This window comes from Aegilops tauschii, chromosome 3, assembly GCF_002575655.3.
Source record: "Aegilops tauschii subsp. strangulata cultivar AL8/78 chromosome 3, Aet v6.0, whole genome shotgun sequence".
NCBI classification, from domain to species: Eukaryota; Viridiplantae; Streptophyta; class Magnoliopsida; order Poales; family Poaceae; genus Aegilops; species Aegilops tauschii.
Window position 1 is genome coordinate 120,906,309 of NC_053037.3, and position 21,660 is coordinate 120,927,968.

Consider the following 21,660-nt stretch of genomic DNA (forward strand, 5'->3'; position numbering starts at 1 on the left):
ATGGGGGGTGGAAAGTGACCTCATCGGCATCTTTTGTCCGACCAGTCGCGCGATTCTGTTGCGGTAACTCCATGAAGTCATTATCATCGTCTTGATGGTCGCCGCCAGCCATTGTGCTAAGGTAAGAACAAAACACACGTTAGGTTGAAATGAAAACACAGCCGACAGATACAGAAAAGAAACACATAAAGTAAATATTCACTTGATATCTTCTATGAACAAAAAATGAAAACTCTAATGGTTGCCCCAAAGTTAAGCATCTGAAGAGGGCAGTAATTGCCATGTGCTGAACATGCACAAAAAGGCAGAAAAAAAATCAAAGTGGAAAAGTAAATTGCGGAAGCATGGCAACTGGACGTGTATGAGCTTCTGAAGGAAGCAGTTGCCAGCTAGCAGAATCTACTTGCCATATTGGCTCAATTGAAAGTGGCAAAATGAGGCAGATCATAGGAACACCCAACCACCCCCACCCCCCCTAGGATTGCCCAACATGAAATGTGGCAACTAAACACATTGGCTTCATAAAAAATGTACAAGTTGCCATGTTAGCACAAGGCACTCCAAAAAAGGCAGACATCTTCTATTGCGCAAACATATAATGTGGCAACTCACACCCTGGCCTCATATAAAAATGAGTTGCCATGTATTCACAAGCAAATGTACTAGGTTCAAGTTGCCATGTTAATGCAAGGCACTTCAAAAAAAGAGACAACTTCCACTACACAACATGTAATGTGACAATTCACACCCTGGACTCATATAAAAAATGAGTTGCCATGTAATACAGTCAACTGTAGTATAGTGAATTTGCCATTATCCTGCCTATGACATGGCAACAACCATAGTGTGTTCACAAAATTAGTTGCCACATGGAAGAGCATAGTTGTGGCAACTGACTCGGTTGATCAGGAAATTAGTTGCCATCAGTGAAAAAAGTTGTTGAAAATGCCATGGCTGCCATTATCTTACACTTTGAAATGCACCTAACTAGATCTAGGGTTCATTCGCAACTATCATACCCTGAAATTTAACAAAAAAAAAACAACCTACACTGATGGCCATAGCATTTCGAGGCAAAACATAACTAACATCTACAAAAATCGCCCGCTCAATCGCAAGGCAAACCCGGATGTGGCTGCGGACAGGCCAAGCCACACCGGCATTACTGCCACCGCGGCGGCAACGAAACTGTGCAATGCCACCCTAAACGGCAAGGGACTCCACCGTCGACGGGGACGCCGAAGCACCGCGAATCCGCCGGAATCTCGAGAAAACTCAAGCGGAAATTGACCACAGTGAGAGGGGGTGGAAATCGCAGGCAGGAATGTGAGTGTGGGTGGAGCATTACCTTCAAACTGCGGCTCTCCGGCGACGACGCTCCGGTCCGGCGAGCCCCACCGACGGCCGCGAATGCGGTCGACTCTTCCACCGCTGCCGCCACCTTCTCCTCTCGGTTTCTCCTCAATCGAATGCAAGTGGTCTGGATAGTGGGTTTGGGGAGTAATGAATGGGGAGGGGAGTAAATGAACCGCCAGATGGGGGGCGAAGTGGCGAGACGTGGGAGCCGGCAACCGTAGTCGGGCGCGGCGTGCGGGCGCGACGGCAGTTCCACCGCACGCCCCCGACTGGCAACCGTTGACCTCGGAGAGAAACCCGGCGTGCGGACGAACTCCTTACACGCCACACACACGACTTGTCCTACGTGGCACATAAAATCAGCCTTTTCATGCCAAGATTCATGCAAAAGGCACTGTACGACGATCGACGCATGTGGGCGAGTTTGATAACGCTCACACGTGTGGGCGTTATCTTTTCGATTCCCTTTAGCGTGGGGAACTGCTCGAGTTGCTCCGCGGATGCTCTCACCCAATTCTTGACTTCTTCCCAGCCTTCAGATCTCCGAGGAGCCAAACGGACGGCCCTGATTTCACGCAAGCACTCCTGTCCACGCCAACCCGATGGAAGCCGATCCCCAAAACTGAAGCAGAGAACCCGATCGGAGCAATCATGGACGCCCTCACCCGCCTCCACCGGTCGCTCGCCGGCGGCGACGACGAAGAGTGGCAGGAGGACGACATCCTCGGTGATACCGAAGGCCTCTGCTCTCTCTCCCCTCTCCAGGTAAAGCAGACCCCTCCGAGAACCCTCGACCGCAGCAGCTGTTTCTACTTTCTTGGTCCTTGTCGATCTGATGTGTTCTGCTTGTTTTGCCTGGTTCAGCGGCTCTACGCCTTCGCGGCTTGCTTGGTTGCTGGACTCGCCCTCATGATGCTGGTACGTTGCTGTAATTTCCGCCTATGATCTGTCGCCCGCACAGCTTTTGCTGTAGTTGACTGCAGGTGAATAATTAGCCATGTTGGCTGCCCGTGCTCTGCTGACGCTATTTTCAGCAATTGGATCCTATACATTGAGGGATTAAGAACTATAGTTAAGAGTTGGGCTTACTGTGTTATTTCCGGCAATGCCTGATGCTATTCCTTCCAAATATTAAATATGTCATTCAGACATTTAGGATTAACAAAGCTGCAAGTCAGAAAGAAATGTATCACATGCGTAAATGCCTATTTCAGCATTAAGAACTTTAGTTAATCCAACACTGATTTCATTGCTGGATTTTCCCTTCCCGGTAAGCTCGTGTCACATTTAACCTGTCGGTGCCTGTGAGCCCTTCCTGGTAAGCTCATGTCACATTTAACCTGTCGCCTGTCGGTGCTAGTGAACTACTGAACTGATGTTTTGCCTTCTCTTAGTTGGAGCTTAAGGTTTCAAATGCAATGCTTATGCGAAATTTGTTCTGATTTGGTTTTGGATGACCAAGACAAATGTTAATTCACCTAATTCCATTAGGGTGTAGACATTGGATCATTAGGCTTTAAACTTATAGTACAGTTTACTGGCAATTCTAAACTCTTTAGCAGAAGTTAGTTGCAGCAAGTAAAACTTGTCTAAATGTAAATTCTTCTTATGATTTAGTACTTACCTTTCATTTTATTTTGCAGTCACTTATTGTTTTCGCCAGACCTATCAAATTTGCTCTCTTGTTTACATTTGGAAACATAATGGCAGTTGGCAGGTGATTACACAGATTTTAACTCATGGGCTTTCTGTTTATATTTGTAATCCTCCCTATATCGGTGTCTCCATTTATATAACTGCAGTAAATTTTTCAAGTGAATCATATGATCCTGTCAAATGCCAGTTTGATACATATGTTCAGCTCATGCATTAGCTCTACTTAACTTTCTTCTTGAATATTCACCTGTTGCAATATGTTGATTTCAACCTTTGTTTGGCAGCACAGTCTTTGTAATGGGGGTAAATAAACAATTGAGGATGATGCTTGACCCAGTTCGTGTTTATGCAACGGCTATTTATGTTGGATGTGCTGTTTTTGCTCTGATTTTCGCTCTTTTGGTTAGTAATCTCTAAACCCTTAGTTCATTTTATGGCTTTATTCCTGTAAGGAAATAACCTAGTTGAATGAACAGCTATCAAAACCCAACAGATAACTGCGTGTTCTGACTCTGGTCTATGTGCAGATTCATGACAAGCTGCTAACATTGATTGCAATCATATGTGAGATATGTGCGCTCTTCTGGTAAGTTGCCTTTGCTACAAATAGCAGACTTACTGACTTGTTAATCCTTAACTATCACATTGTAATGTCACTTGAAAAGTTGCAAATATGCCTGAATTGAGGCATGATGTACCTCAATTAGACCAAGGGAAGATACAAGACTACGAAAATACTTGCTTGTTTTGCTTGTAGAAAAAGTACATGACACTTGTATTTTGATACTTATTACTGTGCTAAGTGAGGCAACGTCTAGAATGTCGTTCTGCTGCATGCACTAGGATAATCTGAACACCTGTCAATACTTTTCAAGCATATAGCATGGATACAGTTAATTATGTGCAGTCATTTGATCCTTGAGTGCTATCATGCACCGAATGTGTGTTTAGAGGACCATTAGCAAAACTGAGATTAGCTTTATACTTCAAGATGACAGAAAACTGTTATGTCCTCTTGCATTTTCAGGAATTGATTTCAGGCTGTCCTCATTTTTGTCGTTTTGTCCTTTGTATCTCTTCACCCAAGTTATTTAAGTCATTGTATATGTGTAGCATGGTCAGTTCCAGCCATGTCAAATAGTCGAAAAAGCAATACCTGGAATTCGAAATAGAGCTACACCTCAAACTTGCTTATTATTTTAGATTGGAGTGGTGGGAGCACAAATACACCAGTGGATGATATGCAGTTGGCCCAATCCTTCAATGCACTCTGTTATACATAGGCCTCGACTATGTCTTTTGATAACGTACTTTCTTGTACAGTTGGACCTACATAGCTATACAAGTATACAACTGTAAAGAGCACATACCTAAAAATGCTAAGAGTACCAAATAACGATGCTATATTAGTAGCCCATAACCATGAGTGGTCACAGCATCATCTCTGTATAAACGTTGCATGTGCAAACCTGGAGTAAGCAATGACTGGCTATTAGCTCCGCAGGGCTGTTGAAAGTGCTGTACACAATGGTGCAGGCAGCAGATAAGGGTGAGTAATCAATAGCCAAACCTTTTGTCGAGAGTAAGTACTAATAAGTAGTGCTTCAAGGATCCGGAAGCAGAAATGCAACTGGAGTTACCAGCTAAACTGGCATGTATGATCGTGTGGCCGTCGCGTTTTCGTTGCTGAATCATGGCATGCAGTTCTCATGTGTCCTTGGAACTGCTTCTTCTTGTAATCAATGTCCAGCAGCAGCGTGTAGTAGGATATGGTATCTCAGTTTGAACCAAAGGGAAAATATGACATAATGCTATATTTGAACACAGAGCTTCATTGGATTGGACCATGCAATGATGCAAACTTTGATATAGCACTTAAAAATGTGTAGCGGTGAACGTAGGTGCGGGGGTTTTTGGACACTGTAAAATCTCCAACCAATAAAACAGTGCACTGATTGTATCTCTATTTCCTGTTCTTTCCCCTTTCAGTCAACTGACAGAATTACCTAGTTTCAGAAGAATAATAAGGCAGAATTACCTGACCATGCTTCCCTTGCAGGTATAGCTTGAGCTACATCCCTTTCGCTCGACAGATTGTTTCCAACCTGATGGTGAAGCTGTGCGACACTGAGCTATGATGTTACTTTGGCGCCTGATGGTCATTGTCAACATGCTCCGGCGCCTGAAATTGGAGATCTGTTCGTCTCCACCGCTCCTGCAGTGCATGTATTCCACTCATTTCCCCTTTTGTTGATGAATGATGGACGGATCAAGCTCCGTATAGTGCATAGATGCAACACGAGCAACACTTTATTTGTGCAGCTCACAACTCCCTTCTGTAACCCTTGATTCCATTTGTTCCTTCAAATCAGATTCTATGTAAATTTGTTGCTGCAAAAACTCAGCTGAATCAGATTCCATTTGTTTACCTGTCCATTTTGACAGTATCTTTGCTCTGTACTTGCATTCCACAGCTGCAGACATTTCCACTTACTCCTGAACTTTTCATCCCCCTCTTGCAGAAGAAGCTGGATACCCTTCGCTCCTGTCCACTGGCCCGCGGGGCCCACCAGAACGGACGTCGCGGCGGGCCCACACGCCAGTGAACCGGTGGGACGGCACGCGTGGACTCTCTGCTTCAGTTCTCCCAGCCATTTTCAAATTTCGAAACCCGTGTCGCTCGCCTCCACCTATATATGCGATCGTCGCTGCTCCTCCTCCCCCCACACGCAGCAGCAGCGCACGGCACCTCGCCTCCGCCTCCCAGTCCCAGGCGCTGCATGGGCAAGGCCTTCTCCCTCCTGCGCCCGGAGCCACAGACGCAGGGAGAGCCGGGGGAGGGGATGGCGATGGAGCTGAGGAAGCGCCCGCGGCCGCGGCGCCTCGACCCCGACTTCGTCTCGTCGCCGCCGCCCACGTCGCCCAGGAAGCGGCCGCGGAAGCAGGACGCGGAGAGGAAGCAGCCACGGCGGCCCGCGGCAGCGAGGAGGCAGCCAGCGCCGAGCAAGAGGGCCAGGTGCGCGCAGCAGGGCATCGGGAGCCCCGTCGCCGGGCTCCAGCCTTCCAGGTGCTGCAGGATCGTGGCGCCGCTGTCGCGCGTCTCCTTCATCCCCCGCTCTCGCGTCCCCTTCAACTGGTAAGCTGCTGTTCCCCGCTCCCTCTCTCTCTGCTCTCTCTCCCGGTGCATGCGTGCGTGCGGGTCTGTCGATTTGAATTTCCCCGTGGTGGCGGACTTAATTGGACTGCGCTTCGAATCGATTCGAGTTCCTAGTTTGAATCCTCTGGTCATGAAGTGTGCGTGTGTGGTTCTGGAACTTGGTGCATCGGGTCGGAGGGAGGGAATTGGGCTTGAGCGTTTGTGTGATGAATCCGTGCAAATTACCTTCTGAATTGCGTATTGAATTGGTTTGAATTCTGCTGCTGTGAATCGAGCTTGGCATTAAAGCGATCACAACTTAACCCCGTTTGCAGTGTGTGTTGCTGTTTGAATCCTCTGGACGTAGTAGACTGGAGCTTGGAGATTATTCGAATTTCTGTTGCGTTGGATGTGTTTGGTGTAAGAACTGGTGCGCTGCGCCCTCGAAATTCCGGGCTTAGTGTTCCCAATTAGGAATGCAGAGTCGCTGGGCATAGCTTCGTGTGTTTGAATTGATTCGGGTACGGTTCTGCTGGTGGTTTTGAAGCAGTAGGTGTTCGATTTGGCCCAACGCGCCCTCTGCATTGCTGTTTGTGGTCGCAGCTTGGGTGTACTGCCGTGTCATTTTGCTTTTTGGGTTAGAATTCAAATTCGCTGGAGCCAAGTGCTTGCTGACCAATGTATAATGCCTGACGTATGAACCGATTACTTGTGATTCCGATGCTTCAGGGATTCTACTGTGATCGGAGTGCTGTTTTCGTGCTTTGTGTTGTGAACTTGTGATTCAGGAATTCGTTATCTATCTGTTCTGTGATTTGTGCTGCAGGTTTGGAATCTGAATACTCTCGTCGTGTTGTTTGGTGCAGGTATGAGCCGGACATCTGGACGGAGGTGGCCAAGCACCTGCACGGCGCTGACCTGCTGAGGCTCTCCGCCACCTGCCTCTGGTTCTTCCGCCTCCTCTACGAGGACTCCATCTGGCGCTACGCCTTCCTCCGCGACCTCTCGCTCCACACCAACGATCCCAAGATGCTCAGGCTCCTCCAGGTTCCCCGCCCGTTCCACCGCTCCTGGCGCCTCCTCTACGCCACCGCCTTCGGTACGCACCAAGTCTTCGGTGTGCTTCTTCCTCCCCCCACTGACACCAGTCGCACGTACTGACATGCTTGCTCCTCTGTCCTCTGTTTCTTTCAGACGATACCCATGCATACTGCTTCCGTCAGCCCGAGAAGCACATTGGTGAGCACAGCACAGCGGCGTCCTGACTCCCGAAATCCTCTCCCGGCCTGTTTCTTGCTGTTTTACTGTGATGTGGTTACCTGACGCTTGGTGTGGTGCAGAGTGGTTTCGCATTGGTGGATTCCTGATGGACACGCCGAAGCTGCTGCTGACGGCGAAGCTGGCACTGCCACCGTGGAGGCCGATCCTGGATGATGGCCCGGAGATCTCCATCGGATTCATGGGAGCCTGCTTGCTCACCAACGTCCGCCCCGGGATCTGGATCGCTGGTACATGCATACATCATGATCATGTGCCCTTCTTCTCGGCCATTCCTGGCTCACTTGCTGGTCTTGTTAAAATGCCTGACATTCCTCATTGTTCTTTGGTCCTCTTGAATGCTGCAGATATGAACATGGTGCGATGCCCCGTGTGCAACCTCAACAAGTGCGAAGGTGATGATGCTAGGCTGGTGTTTGTTCTTGGTCCTGCCATTGTGGTGCTTGTTTCTGAATTTGGTTTGGGTTGGAACAACCTGTGGTACAGGGACGATGCAGGTTCTGGACGCGCGGCACTGCGAGCTGTACCTGGAGAACAAGTTCAGGGATGGGACCTGGGAGTATGAGGACCTCGGCAGTCACTTCAGCAATGAGAAGCTGGATACTGCCGCTGCTGCCATCTTCAACTACGACTACATCGATTCCCCATGTGTCAAAAGTTTGTTCCTGAACTATTCATCCATTCCAGCACTTCATTACTCGTGCGTGATTGCCTGGATATGAGGATGACACTCACGCTGACTGTGGGCCTGTGGCATGGTTTGTGCAGATATTCTCAACTCCAAGTCTTGGATCCGGGATCGCACCAACCTGCTGCCCAAGGGATGCTTCACCCCGGTCGCTGTCGCCCTCAGCAGCAACCTCAAGCCCAACGAAGGTATGTCTAGTTCTGGCAAGATCATGACCTGAAGTAACGCATTTATCTGCCTGGAGTCTAGTTCTGACATGAATCTTTGCTATGACGCGTGTGTGTGTCTCCCATGACAGGGTTGCTGTCGAGGTTCCAGGCGATGCGGGACATGTCGAGGGGCGGGCAGATCGTGTCTGTCAGGATCACGCAGCAGCTCCTGTGATTCGTTCGTGCTTGGTTCATCTCTGGCTGGGTTCCTTGATGCCGCGTTGTGGAAATGTGTTAATGCCTGGTATTTAGTTTGCTCTGATGCTAGTGCTGACAGGGGGATAGTCACAAAGGAAGGGGTACAGCGGGGTAGATAAATTCCATCGCAAAAAAAAGAGAGAAGTAGAGTAATTAAATCGGCGTTTAGAAAACGAAAATAGGAAATTGCACAAATGGAGCGGGCTCTCTGTTGTTTGTTTTATCGGTCAATGTTTAATGCAGTATGTTTGTACTTCGTCGAAGAGCTGCGCAATTTTTTGAGCATATATATAAATATATATAGCACCATGTGGATTATTCGAGCTTACCTTGGTATTGGTATGTACTGGGTTTACTCTGTTTACTTGGCTGGCTTGCTGCTTCTGTATCTACCGTGTGGATAATGGAATGGATGCACAGCATTAGAGTTCTTCAGACATGGGTAACATGGCACTGGTGAACTCTAGATGCTAGTTACTTCTAGCAGTGTTTTTTTCCCATGCACTATTAGATCATGATTGACACAACTCGAACAATATCTGAAAGAAAAAGAAAAAAAGGAAAACTCTTTTGCTTATGTATTTTGTCCACTCATTGTTGTTTTCGTTCAAATTTCTTGTGTGCCAGATGGGCATAATACTAGCTGTGAAACAGATGGGCATTAGTGGTCTGTTTATGGCCAATCGATCTTGTGGGCTTCTTCGTACCCTGAGATCCTTCCTTGTTGGCAAAATGCATTTCCCACAAGACCTATATTTCTCCTTTCGTAGCAGCCTTGCAATGTGTAAATCGAACCAGTGGAATGGAGTTGGTTTGGTATACGGCTACGCAAACGCAATGCAGAACAGATAGCTAGCAACCTGAAAGCAGAAGCAGCGCAGACGTGGTGCAGCAAGGATCACTGGTAATTTTTCTTCCTTGGATGGAAAGGCGCACACTAGAATCGATCTCCTGCCATTCATACGCAGTGGAGCTCTAAGCTGGTTGTTGGGTTGAGAGCTTCAAGTTCTGAAAGTCTGAACTCGCAGCTGCAGACTGCCGATGTCTCCATCTGGGCTTGGCAATTCCGGAAGGCGCAAACTTATCACACCAAATCGGCTCGTTCCCCCGGTCCTCTTCGCCAGCGCCAGATGCTGCTAATCTGGAGCCCGAAATGCTGCACACATTCCGGTTACCACTCACGTGGTTAGGCAAATCAGCAATAGCACCCACCTCTGTCTGCATGCACCTGGAGCTTAGAGGCCAGGCTCAGAAGAGTAGCTGTGATCTACTTGTTCCGCGACCCAGCCAGCCTAATCCTCTCCATGGTCTCTGCTACTCCATTGGACTAGTAGGAATCCCGCACATGATGCAATGGACGGCCTACTCCGGTCCAAGCTCAAGTACAAGATAATGATCCTGGTCATGATAAACCGTATTTTTAGTCGCCTTTCCACCCCACGGCGTCTCCTTTCCCGTAGAAACGTAGTCATCCACGAACCCTATGCGCATGTCACCGCCCACAAAACTCCATGCAACACCCACTTTGATGAAGTGCCATCACACATGCTCCTCTCTTTTCTTTCTGAATAACAAGTGATATAGTAGTACAAATGTTGGCCAAGTTGTAGTATTGCGGTGCGCAGCATGTGCCGACTTTGCTTTGATGTGATTAGTTTTGGTCTGTGCAGTGGTAATAATAATCTGTGTCAACTTGCAAGTGCTAACTGTTGAAGGCCATTTTGACCCCTAAGCTCTTGTAGCAAATGCTGTCCATTGGGCAGTGCAACCTACTCCTCGCGTACTATATTCTAGTTACGTTTCCTTCCAACCCTTGTCCTTGCGCGGCTGGCTGTGCCGTTATATAGACGCCATGGCTGTCCCCACCAGGCGGCCATTGGCACTGCTCATCTATTCTAGGCTTCTAGCCCTCTCTCGCTCTCTCTTTCCCCAGCTCTGCTCACGGCAAAGCACAGCCACAAGTTCGCAAGCCAGCACACGGCAAGCAGCAGAGAGACGAGAGAAAATGGGCAACGCTCTGCCGTGCTTGGTCGACCAGGGCGTGAAGGCTCTGCCGGCGGCGGCGAAGCCCAGGCGAAGGATGTACTCGCTCAAGCTTCTCATGAGGGTCCTCCACAGGATGAAGAGGACGCCGCGCGGCAACAAGATTGGCGGCAAGTCCTCTCCGGAATCTGATTCTGAAGTAGGTGGAGCTGGCGTGAAGAGTGTCAAGGCCAGCCACGGCAAGGCCTCCCCGAGACGAGCGGCGGCGGGTGGTGGTGGCGGCCAGAGGAAGGGCGTCGTGAGGGTGAAGGTGCTCCTCAGCAAGGAGGAGGCGGCGCGGCTGCTGTCGCTGACCGTGGGGGGCCAGAAGACGGCGGCGCAGATCGTGGCCGAGATCAAGAGGATGGAGGCCCGCCGCGCCGCCGCCAATGCTGCCGCGGCGGCCGGGTGGCGGCCCGCGCTGGCGAGCATCCCCGAGGAGTCGTCGTAGGTGCACCGGGCACCGTGCACGTACGTGTGTTATGTAGCTTCGCGTGTCCGAGAGAGAGGGAGAGAGCGAGAAGGGAGGAGGGAGATTTGGGTTGAGAGGCGAGCAGGCGACACCGGCAGCTCCCCCTCCCATGCATCATCCGTACGCTGATGCTGGTGTGTGTGTATATAGCAGCTTCCCTATTTTGAAGCTTCTCTTCTGCTCCCCCCATGCTGTTCATCCCGATCGCTTGTACTGCTCCCTCGATCACCATCCCAAAGAAATGGAATGAAATTTCGTTTTCTTCATAAATCATTCGTGCTAATCCATGTGTCTTTTCTTCTTCTTTTTTTAGTTAGTTGTGTGTTTTCTTCTAGCAAAGATAATAATGGACATTGTTTCAGATAACTAGCTAGCAAATTAACTATCTGGCCTTTCTCTGTCAGCACGCACTGACAGAATTGGCTACGTACGTACTGGAAACCATTTTTCTAAATGGATGATCGACGCAGACGGTGTCCTGCTCTACGCATCACAACACATACACATTTTGTTCACATCTGCACTCCCGAACTCCCATCGCTCGCTCTACGTGATATTTTTTCAGAAAACAATGTAGAGGAAGCTGGCGATATCGATGGAGGTTGCTGCTCCGAAGGTGGATCATTTGTTGGTTGCGATATGGAAAACTTAATAATGCAGCGGCCGGATGGGTTTTTGTCCTGGAACGTAACTCGTGCGACGGATTGGTTGGGTGGGGAGCTTGATTGGCGGGCGCCCCATGTGCAGTGGTTGTTCTTCTCTCTCTGCTAGGCCTAGGCGGTACGTGGTGGGTTTGGATGACTGAATCGGTTGCATAGAAAACCCAACAAATCCTCTCTTTTTTTGAGAAAAATAAAACAATCAACCAATCCTTTCTTCTTCTTCTCCTTCCAAATTGCAATAAACAAGGGCAGGGCGCTCGCGCTAGTGTTGTGGTTGAGTTGTGCTGGACGGCGGTCGCCCCACGGAAATGTTGTTTATTCAGCGATATTTTTCCACGTTTTGTGTTATTAGCTGGAATTTGAGCAAAACGAATGTGCATCATACATTTCGGTGCAAGATCTCATGGTTTATTCAGATCGCGATGGAGTTTCGTCAAGCCATTTTGATGGTGCAAATTGCTTATTACAGAGAAGGTGGGTGGGGGCGTAGTTGCTGCTTAACCAAAACATTTCCTAACTACGTACTATGTATTTCTTCCAAGTCCAAACTAGACATTAGAATTTTCGAACAATAGCTATATGTAAGTCTCCCAACTTTGGAATTTGGATCAGTTGATTTTTGCGTGAAGGAAGGAGCTCGTTGGTGGGAAGGAAGGAGCTCGCAAGAGAAGACCCCAATATCTATCTTAGGGTGGCAGGCTGCCCATTATCTATCTTAGGCTTTGTTCGGTTACACCCTGTCTCAAGGGGATTGGAGGGGATTTGGGGGGGGGGGGGGGGGGGGGGGGGATTGACTTGTATGGGATTCAATCCCTGCCAAACCCCCTCAAATCCATGTCAACCGAACGCAACCTTGAGGGTGTGAGGGCGGTGCAAGTTCACCCTCAAAAACCGGTCATCGTCGGGGTTAGAAGGATGGCCGGGGTGGCGGCAGCACGACGGCGGTTGAGGGGAGGACGGGGCGACGAGACGGTTGCAGGAGTGCCGCGGGCCGCGGGGACAGAAACCGACGGTTGTGAACGGTTCAGGTCGAGATTTCAAACAAGAAAAACGATGAACAATGTTTTCAGAGATATAACAAGAAGATTCAACGGTTGTTTTTTCATCCAACGGTTGGGAACAAATCAACTGACCAACTTCTAAATTTAGTCGATTGTAGCCATTTCCGTATCTTCGTCACGTATAATGGAGGATTTTCCTTTCTTTTTGCCGAAAACATATAATGGAAGATGATGACCTGCTAATCCCAATCGATCGCCAAGTAGTGGTACTAGTATCCTTCTTTTCCTCCTCAACGAAACCTTGATCGTTCTCGCGAAAGAAAAACCTTGATCGAGCACTCATTGTTTCTTTTCGCTCACAACCGTAACCTTGGCCCTTGGGTACTCAAGTTGACCCTTGATCGAGTTATAAACTGTAAGCGACGCCGATGGTTCATGCATGAATCACGAACGCGCGCTGATCGTGCACAAGAGGACAGCCGGAGCCGGGGAACCCGACGGTGGTTGAGTGCCGCGGCACTATACTACTCCTACTAGCTAGGTAAATATTCCGGCCGGGTTTGCGTACTCGGACTAGATTAAGCCGCAACGATTCGGCGGCCCATGTGCCGACCGGGGTTCCGCCGCTGGTCGCGTCCCTGTCGCACACGTACGCATGTCCGATCCCGCGTGATCTCGGGGACGGACTCGTGTTATCCGGAGACGACGACCCCTGCTTCGCAATCGCATGGAGCAGAATCATGATGCGGGGTCGACCGAAGGCATCGAATTTGTTCATGCGTTGGGTTCGGATGCGGTGCGCGGGGTGGATCCGCGTCGCTGCGTCGTACGTGGCGGCGGTGGTTGCGGTGGCGATCGAGATCTACACGTCGGCGGTGGCCCGGACGGAGGCTGGACTTTTGTTTTCAGCGTCTGGTCGGATCTCGAGCTCCTGAGAGCATCTTCAATGTAGAGAATGATTTTGTGCCTCCATAATTTATTGATCGTGCACTAGACACACATATATATAGGTACAAAGGATGCGACCAGTGTCTTGTCTCCCAAGATACAAGTACATATAGGGGAGAGAGACACTACAGGTACGGCATACAAAACCCAGACCTACGTACATGTACACATGTTAACCCCCCCCCCCCCCCCCCAGTCGAAGCGTCGCCGGTGACGTAGAGACTAGACCGAAAGCCCTCAAACGTCGAGGTGGGTGGTCCCTTCGTCATAACATCGGGCGAACTGTTGATCGATGGGCACATGTAGAACTCGAACACAACCAAGTGCGACGTGCTCCCTGATGAAGTGAATGTCGAGCTCAATATGTTTCGTCCGTCGGTGATGGACAGGGTTGGCAGCAAGGTACACCGCGGAAACGTTGTCGCAGTAGACAAGCGTAGCCTTGGTGACCTCACATAGCAACTCCTGAAGTAGCTGTCGTAGCCAAGAGCACCCCGCGACGGCATTGGCCACTGCCCTGTACTCAGCCTCGGCGCTCGATCGTGAGACCGTGGGTTGTCGTTTAGACGACCACGAAATCAAAGAGGGCCCGAGGTATACGCAGTAGCCGGAAGTGGAGCGTCGAGTGTCGGGACACCCAGCCCAGTCGGCGTCGGAGTAGGCGACAAGGCTGGTGTCAGGTGATGCCGTCAGGGTGAGACCCATAGCTATGGTGCCACGTATGTACTAAAGAATACGTTTCACCAGAGCCCAATGAGTATCGCGAGGAGCATGCATATGAAGGCACACCTGCTGGACAGCGTACTGAATGTCCGGGCGCGTCAGCGTGAGGTACTGAAGAGCACCCACGATGGAGCGGTAGAAGGGAGCGTCGGACGCCGGAGAACCCTCGACGGCGGACACCTTAGCCTTCGTGTCGACAGGCGTGGAAGCAGGCTTGCAGTTAAGCATGCCCGCTCTCTCGAGAAGCTCGTAGGCATACTTCTGCTGGTGCAGAAAGAAGCTGGTGGCCCGGTGCACAACCTCGATGCCGAGGAAGTAGTGGAGAGCCCCCAAGTCCTTGAGGGCGAACTCGGTGCCGAGGCGAGCTGTGATCTGCTGAAGAAGCACTAGCGAGGATGCAGTCAGGATGATGTCGTAGACGTATAGGAGGAGGTACGCGGTGGCGGTGCCCTGGTGCTAAACAAACAGGGAGGCATCGAACTGTGTGGACCGGAACCCCTGCTGCTGAAGGAAGGCCGCGATCCGCTGGTATCAGGCCCGAGGCACCTGCTTCAACCCGTAGAGAGAACCGGGGAGCAAGCACACATGGTCCGGATAGTCGGTGTCGACGAAACCAGTAGGCTGCTGACAGAAGACCTGCTCGTCGAGATGGCCATGCAAGAAAGCATTGGACACATCGAGCTGGTGAACTGGCCAGACACGAGAAACAACAAGCTGAAGGACCGCGCGAATCGTGCCCGGTTTGACAACCGGGGCGAAGGTGTCGGTGAAATTCACGCCGGCACGCTAGCGGAAGCCGCGCACCACCCAATGCACCTTGTAGCGCTCGAGAGAGCTGTCGGGGCGAGTCTTGTGGCGGAAGACCCACTTGCCAGTGATGACATTGGCACAGGGAGGCCGCGGAACAAGCTGCCACGTACGTTTGCGCTGCAGGGCGTCAAACTCCTCACGCATCGCAGCTAGCCAGTTCGGATCTCGAAGGGGTGCGCGAGCGGAGGTGGGGAGCGGAGACGGTACCGAGGTAGACACAACACACGTGTACTCGTCAGACGTGTAGCGCATGCTAGGACGAAGTGTCCCAGTCCGAGCCCGAGTGACCACACCGGTGACAGGTGCGGCTGCGGTGACGGGGGCCGCGGAGGGGCCGCGGCGGCGGGGGCGGCCGAGGGGGTCGCGACGATGGGAGCCGCGGCAGGGGCCGCAGCGACGGGGGCGGCCAAGGGTGCCGCGGCGACGGGGGCCGCCGGCGCGGGAAGCGCGGGCAGGGCCGAGCCCAGTGCGCGTCTGGGCGATTCGCCAGAGGTGGAGGCAGGGGCGAACCGCGCCGCGGGAGATGCCGAGGGTGATGATACCTGCTGAAACGGGAACACCAGCTCATCAAAGTACACATGCCGCGAAGTGAAAACGCGGTGGGACACTGGATCATAGCACCGGTAATCTTTGGTGTTGGGAGGATAACCAAGGAAGATGCAAGGAAGCGACCGGGGAGCGAGTTTGTGAGGTGCAGTGGACGTGGTGCTAGGATAACAGAGACACCCGAAAATGCGAAGACCATCATAAGATGGAACCGCACCGAAGAGGAGCTGGTGAGGAGTGTAGTTCTAGCGCGGGCGACACGGGTGAATGTTAATGAGGAGGCTGGCGGTCGCGAGCGCGTTCGGCCAGAACCGAGGAGGCACGTAGGAGTGAAGGAGCAACGTGCAGACACAGTCATTAAGAGTGCGAATGACGCGCTCGGTGCGACCATTCTGCTGGGACGTGTAGGGACAAGTGAGTCGAAAGATGGTGTCGTGGGACGCAAGAAGATTGCGGATGGCGACGTTGTAAAACTCCTTGCCGTTGTTAGTTTGCAAGGCAAGAATAGGACGACTGAACTATGTGGTGACATATGCATAAAAGGCTGTGAGTGTGGCAAAAGCGTCGGACTTGCAACGGAGAGGGAATGTCCACACATAGTGAGAAAAATCATCCAATATCACCAAATAGTATAGGTAATCCGTGTTGTTCGCAACCGGGGACGTCCAAACATCACTATGCAATAACTAAAACGGAAAGGTGGAAATGTTTGTAGACTCGCTAAAGGGAAGACGGACGTGCTTGCCAAGACGGCAGGCCTCACAAGTATGGTCGTCAACCTTATTACATGAGAAAGAAAAACTCTGAAGAATCTGACGCATAGCGGTGGAGTTGGGATGACCAAGGCGGGCATGCCAAAGACCGACACTAGCAGTGAGGGCGGCGGGACGACGGGTGGCGGTGGCACCGGAGGGATGCACTGGGTAAAGCTCGTTCGGGCTGTCACATCGGTGCAGTACCATCCGTGTACGAGCGTCCTTCACAGAAAAGCCGATATCGTCAAATTCAACAGTGATAGGATTCTCATGAGCAAGGCGACGGACAGAAACAAGATTAGTGACTAAGTCAGGGGACACAAGAACATTAGACATATTAATGGGAGTAGAAGTAGAAGGAAATGACATATGACCGACATGTGTATGAGTGGGAGTATGAACAGGAGTGGCGGACGTGAGGTTATAGGGATGAGCAGTCATGTGAGCGGTGGCGCCCGAGTCCATGTACCAGTCACCACTGCCACCGTAGGAACTCGGTGACGGGGCGGAGTGCAGCGTAGCAAGAAGGGCCGGGTCCCAAGGCGGCGGCACCTGAGGAGGGTAGAACCCTCCGTAGGCCGGCGCGGGGGCGGCGCCGTAGGCAGGGGTGCGACACCGTAGCCGCTTTAGGGAGCGGCGTTTTGCGCGGCGAAGAGGGCCTGGTGGCTCGCCGGACGAGGCCCAAGGATGCACAGAGCGGGACCCCAAGGGACCGGCATCGAGTACGCGTGGACGACACCGGTCCATGGGTTGGTGCCGTACGTCCACGGAGGGGTGGCCTGCTGTTGCTGCTAACGAGGGCCCCCCCCGGCGCGTGTTGCTGCTTGCGGCCGCCCTCGCGGCGGTTGCCCCGGCGCCCGCCACCTGGCTACTGGGGGGGCAGCAGGAGGGGCGGGAGGCGCGGGCGGTAGGGGAAGTAGCTCGGAGGCGCGCGCGCGGGGGGGGGGGGGGGGCTGATGGCGCGGCGCGGGTTGGGCGGCCGATGGTGGGGCGCCACGGGAGGTGTCGGCAGCGAGGGCGTGATGCTGCACGCGCTTCTTGACCACCTTCATCCGGCTCTACTCCAATCGGAAGTACACCACGAACTTGGGGAAGGAGGGCTCCGGCATCAAGGTGAGATTGGAGGCGGCATTGCCGAAGTCCTCGTTGAGGCCGGCGGTGAGCGTGCTGAGGAGTAGGTCGTTATCAACCTTGGCTCCAATGTCGCGGAGCTCATCCGCCAACGTTTTCAGGCGGCGGTAGTAGTCATCAATGGACTGTTCATCCTGGTGACAGTCAAAAAATTCCTGCTGCAAAAAAACGCGGCGCTGAAGCTTGTTGTCGGTGAAGCGGCTGTTCAGCTTAACCCACATGGCGCGGCGTCGTCACCGGCGCTCACGACCGTGTCAAATAGATCCTTGGAGATGGTGGTGAAGAACCACCGCATGATCGTGCCGTAGATCGCGGTCCACTTGGGGTCGTCCACCATGGCGCGGGAGTCAACGGTGCCGTTAACATGATCCATGAGGTTGTTCTCGCGGAAGAGCAGCGAGAAGTACGTCTTCCACGCGAAGTACGTGGAGTGATGACCCACAAGTATAGGGGATCTATCGTAGTCCTTTCGATAAGTAAGAGTGTCGAACCCAACGAGGAGCAGAAGGAAATGACAAGCGGTTTTCTCTAAGGTATTCTCTGCAAGCACTGAAATTATCGGTAACAGATAGTTTTGTGATAAGGTAATTTGTAACGGGTAACAAGTAATGAAAGTAAATAAGGTGCAGCAAGATGGCCCAATCCTTTTTGTATCAAAGGGCAAGCCTGGACAAACTCTTATATGAAGGAAAATGCTCCCGAGGACACATGGGAATTATCGTCAAGCTAGTTTTCATCACGCTCATATGATTCGCGTTCGTTACTTTGATAATTTGGTATGAGGGTGGCGGTGCTTAGGTGCTGTCCTTTCTTGGACAAGCATCCCACTTATGATTAACCCCTATTGCAAGCATCCGCAACTACAAAAGAAGTATTAAGGTAAACCTAACCATAGCATGAAACATATGGATCCAAATCAGCCCCTTACGAAGCAACTCATAAACTAGGGTTTAAGATTCTGTCACTCTAGCAACCCATCATCTACTTATTACTTCCCAATGCCTTCCTCTAGGCCCAAACAATGGTGAAGTGTCATGTAGTCAATGTTCACATAACACCACTAGAGGAGAGACAACATACATCTCATCAAAATATCGAACGAATACCAAATTCACATGACTACTTATAGCAAGACTTCTCCCATGTCCTCAGGAACAAACGTAACTACTGACAAATCATATTCATGTTCATAATCAGAGGGGTATTAATATGCATTAAGGATCTGAACATATGATCTTACACCAAATAAACCAACTAGCATCAACTACAAGGAGTAATCAACACTACTAGAAACCCACAGGTACCAATCTGAGGCTTTGGGACAAAGATTGGATACAAGAGATGAACTAGGGTTTGAGAGGAGATGGTGCTGGTGAAGAAGTTGATGGAGATTGACCCCCTCCTGATGAGAGGATCGTCGGTGATGACAATGGCGATGATTTCCCCCTCCCGGAGGGAAGTTTCCCCGGCACAACAGCTCTGCCGGAGCCCTAGATTGGTTCCGCCTCGTGGCGGCGGAGTTTCTTCCCGAAAGCTTGCTTATGATTTTTTCCAGGGTAAAAGACTTCATATAGCAGAAGATGGGCACCGGAGGCCTGCCAGGGGGCCCACGAGGCAGGGGGCGCGCCCAGGGGGTAGGGCGTGCCCCACACCCTCGTGGCCAGGGTGTGGGCCCCCTCTGGTGGATTCTTTCGCCATTATTTTTTATTAATTCCAAAAATAACTTCCGTGGAGTTTCAGGACTTTTGGAGTTGTGCAGAATAGGTGTCTAATATTTGCTCCTTTTCCAGCCCAGAACTCCAGCTGCCGGCATTCTCCCTCTTCATGTAAACCTTGTAAAATAAGAGAGAAAAGGCATAAGTATTGTGACATAACGTGTAATAACAGCCCATAATGCAATAAATATCGATATAAAAGCATGATGCAAAATGGACGTATCAACTCCCCCAAGCTTAGACCTCGCTTGTCCTCAAGCGGAAGCCGACATCGAAAAATATGTCCACATGTTTAGAGATAGAGGTGTCGATAAAATAAAATACGGACATGAGGGCATCATGATCATTCTTATAACAACAACATATATATATATATATATATATATATATATATATATATATATATCTTGTCATATGATTTCTTATGCTCAAGTAACAATCTATTCACAATGTAAAGTATGAATCAAAAACCTCATTGAGAACCAACAAACTATAATCTCAGTCATTGAAGCAATTGCAATTTATCATAACATCGGAAGGAGTCAATATAAGAGCTTTTCAGCAAGTCCACATACTCAACTATCATTTAGTCTTTCATAATTGCTAACACTCAAGCAATACTTTTGGTTATGGAGTTTTAATCGGACACAGAGAAAGATAGGGGCTTATAGTGTTGCCTCCCAACCTTTTACCTCAAGGGTAATGTCAACAATAATAGCTCATGCTAACTTACATCCAATTGGATATATATATCAGGATCTTTCCAACACAATGTGCTTGCCAAAGGATAAAATATAAAAAGGAAAGGTGAAGATCACCATGACTCTTGTATAAGGTATAAGACAAGAATAAAAGATAGGCCCTTCACGGAGGGAAGCAGAGGTTGTCATGTGCTTTTATGGTTGGATGCACGAAATCTTAATGCAAAAGAACATCACTTTATATTGCCACTTGTGATATGGACCTTTATTATGCAGCCCGTCGCTTTTATTGCTTCCATATCACAAGATCGTATAAAGCTTATTTTCTCCACACTAATAAATCATACATATTTAGAAAGCAATTTTTATTGCACGCAACATGACAACTTACTTGAAGGATCTTACTCAATCCATAGGTAGATATGATGGACTCTCATGGAAAAACTGGGTTTAAGGATATTCGGAAGCACATCCATAGGTAGTACTTGGTGCAAAGAATTTTGCTAGCATGAGGGGGAAAGGCAAGCTCAACATGTTGGATGATCCATGACAATATACTTTATTTCAGATATAAGAAAACATAACCCATTATGTTGTCTTCCTTGTCCAACATCAACTCTTTAGCATGTCATACTTTAATGAGTGCTCACAATCATAAAAGATGTCCAAGATAGTATATTTATATGTGAAAACCTCTCTTTCTTTATTACTTCCTATTAATTGCAACGATGACCAAAACTATGTTTGTCAACTCTCAACAACTTTTATTCCTCATACTCTTTATATGTGAAGTCATTACTCTCCATAAGATCAATATGACCTCTTTTATTTCTTTTTATTCTTTCTTTTTACTTTTATTTTTATTCTTTCAAGATCATAGCAAGATAATCAAGCCCTTGACTCAACACTAATCTTTATTATATATAGCTCACGGACTCGATTACATAGAAGGATCATAAAGCAAAACTCAAAACTAAATCATACTAAAACTTTATTCTACTAGATCAAGATATTACCAAAAGGATCGAACTAAGAAAAACGGCAAAGACAAGAGTGTGATGTTGATACGAAACCGGGGCACCTCCCCCAAGCTTGGCAGTTGCCAAGGGGAGTGACCATACCCATGTATTTATTGCTCTTTCTTCGGAGGTGGTGATGTGATATTCTTGGCGATGATGCCCCTCAGGATACGATTCTCTTCCTTGAGCTTATTGACTTGTTGCTTGAGGTCCATTATTTCCTTATGGAGATTACCCATGATGGTTAAAGCTCCTTTCACCCATGGATGTTGCATAGCTGCGGGAGAACAAGTAACACTCTTTTTCATATTTTCATAAGAGAGAAATTTAACATTCGAAGGGATGACCGAGTTTGGAATAGCTGAGCTCTGTAGTTCCCCCATCGTGAATCCGGCTCGGAAACGGGAAGTAACTTCCTGATCCTCCTCCATGGCATCTATCCTTTTCAAGTCAGCCTCCATCTCTTCCTTCGTTGATGGCCCAAAGTGGTCAGCATCACTGTTTGCTCTTGGTCCCGGTGTCGGATTAGACACCCAGCTCTCCCTGACTAACTCTTGAGAAGACATCTTGCTCTAATCTGTGGCAGAAACAACTCGAAACAAAAACAGAGGATATTTGCGTGGTACGGTGGTCA

At 49.8% G+C, this 21,660-nt stretch overlaps 3 protein-coding genes across 5 annotated transcripts; all 3 read left to right on the forward strand.

Moving 5' to 3' along the window:
• The first annotated feature begins 1,903 nt into the window (after positions 1-1,903).
• On the forward strand, positions 1,904-5,821 carry LOC109782269 (uncharacterized). 3 transcript variants are annotated; one of them, XM_073510109.1, is made up of 7 exons: positions 1,904-2,121; positions 2,221-2,274; positions 3,000-3,073; positions 3,297-3,414; positions 3,540-3,598; positions 4,517-4,561; positions 5,072-5,275. In XM_073510109.1, exons 1-6 carry the CDS (start codon positions 2,008-2,010, stop codon positions 4,557-4,559), a joined length of 462 nt encoding a protein of 153 aa, XP_073366210.1. In that variant the 5' UTR covers positions 1,904-2,007; the 3' UTR covers positions 4,560-4,561; positions 5,072-5,275. The 3 variants fall into 3 exon arrangements, 2 of the variants coding, with proteins under 2 accessions (XP_073366210.1, XP_020196465.1); XR_002237470.4 differs by lacking the exon at positions 4,517-4,561 and adding an exon at positions 5,535-5,821 and having other exon boundaries at positions 1,905-2,121; positions 5,072-5,238; XM_020340876.4 differs by lacking the exon at positions 4,517-4,561 and having other exon boundaries at positions 5,072-5,448.
• LOC109782264 (probable F-box protein At3g61730) lies at positions 5,709-8,849 on the forward strand. The gene is made up of 8 exons (XM_020340865.4): positions 5,709-6,148; positions 7,015-7,247; positions 7,343-7,387; positions 7,489-7,656; positions 7,774-7,821; positions 7,913-8,083; positions 8,195-8,302; positions 8,413-8,849. The coding sequence occupies exons 1-8, from the start codon at positions 5,709-5,711 to the stop codon at positions 8,496-8,498; spliced, it is 1,299 nt and encodes a 432-aa protein (XP_020196454.1). The 3' UTR covers positions 8,499-8,849.
• Positions 8,850-10,526: 1,677 nt separating this feature from the next.
• LOC109782284 (uncharacterized) lies at positions 10,527-11,285 on the forward strand. The gene has a single exon (XM_020340886.3). It carries the CDS (start codon positions 10,527-10,529, stop codon positions 10,992-10,994), a length of 468 nt encoding a protein of 155 aa, XP_020196475.1. The 3' UTR covers positions 10,995-11,285.
• Positions 11,286-21,660: the final 10,375 nt, after the last annotated feature.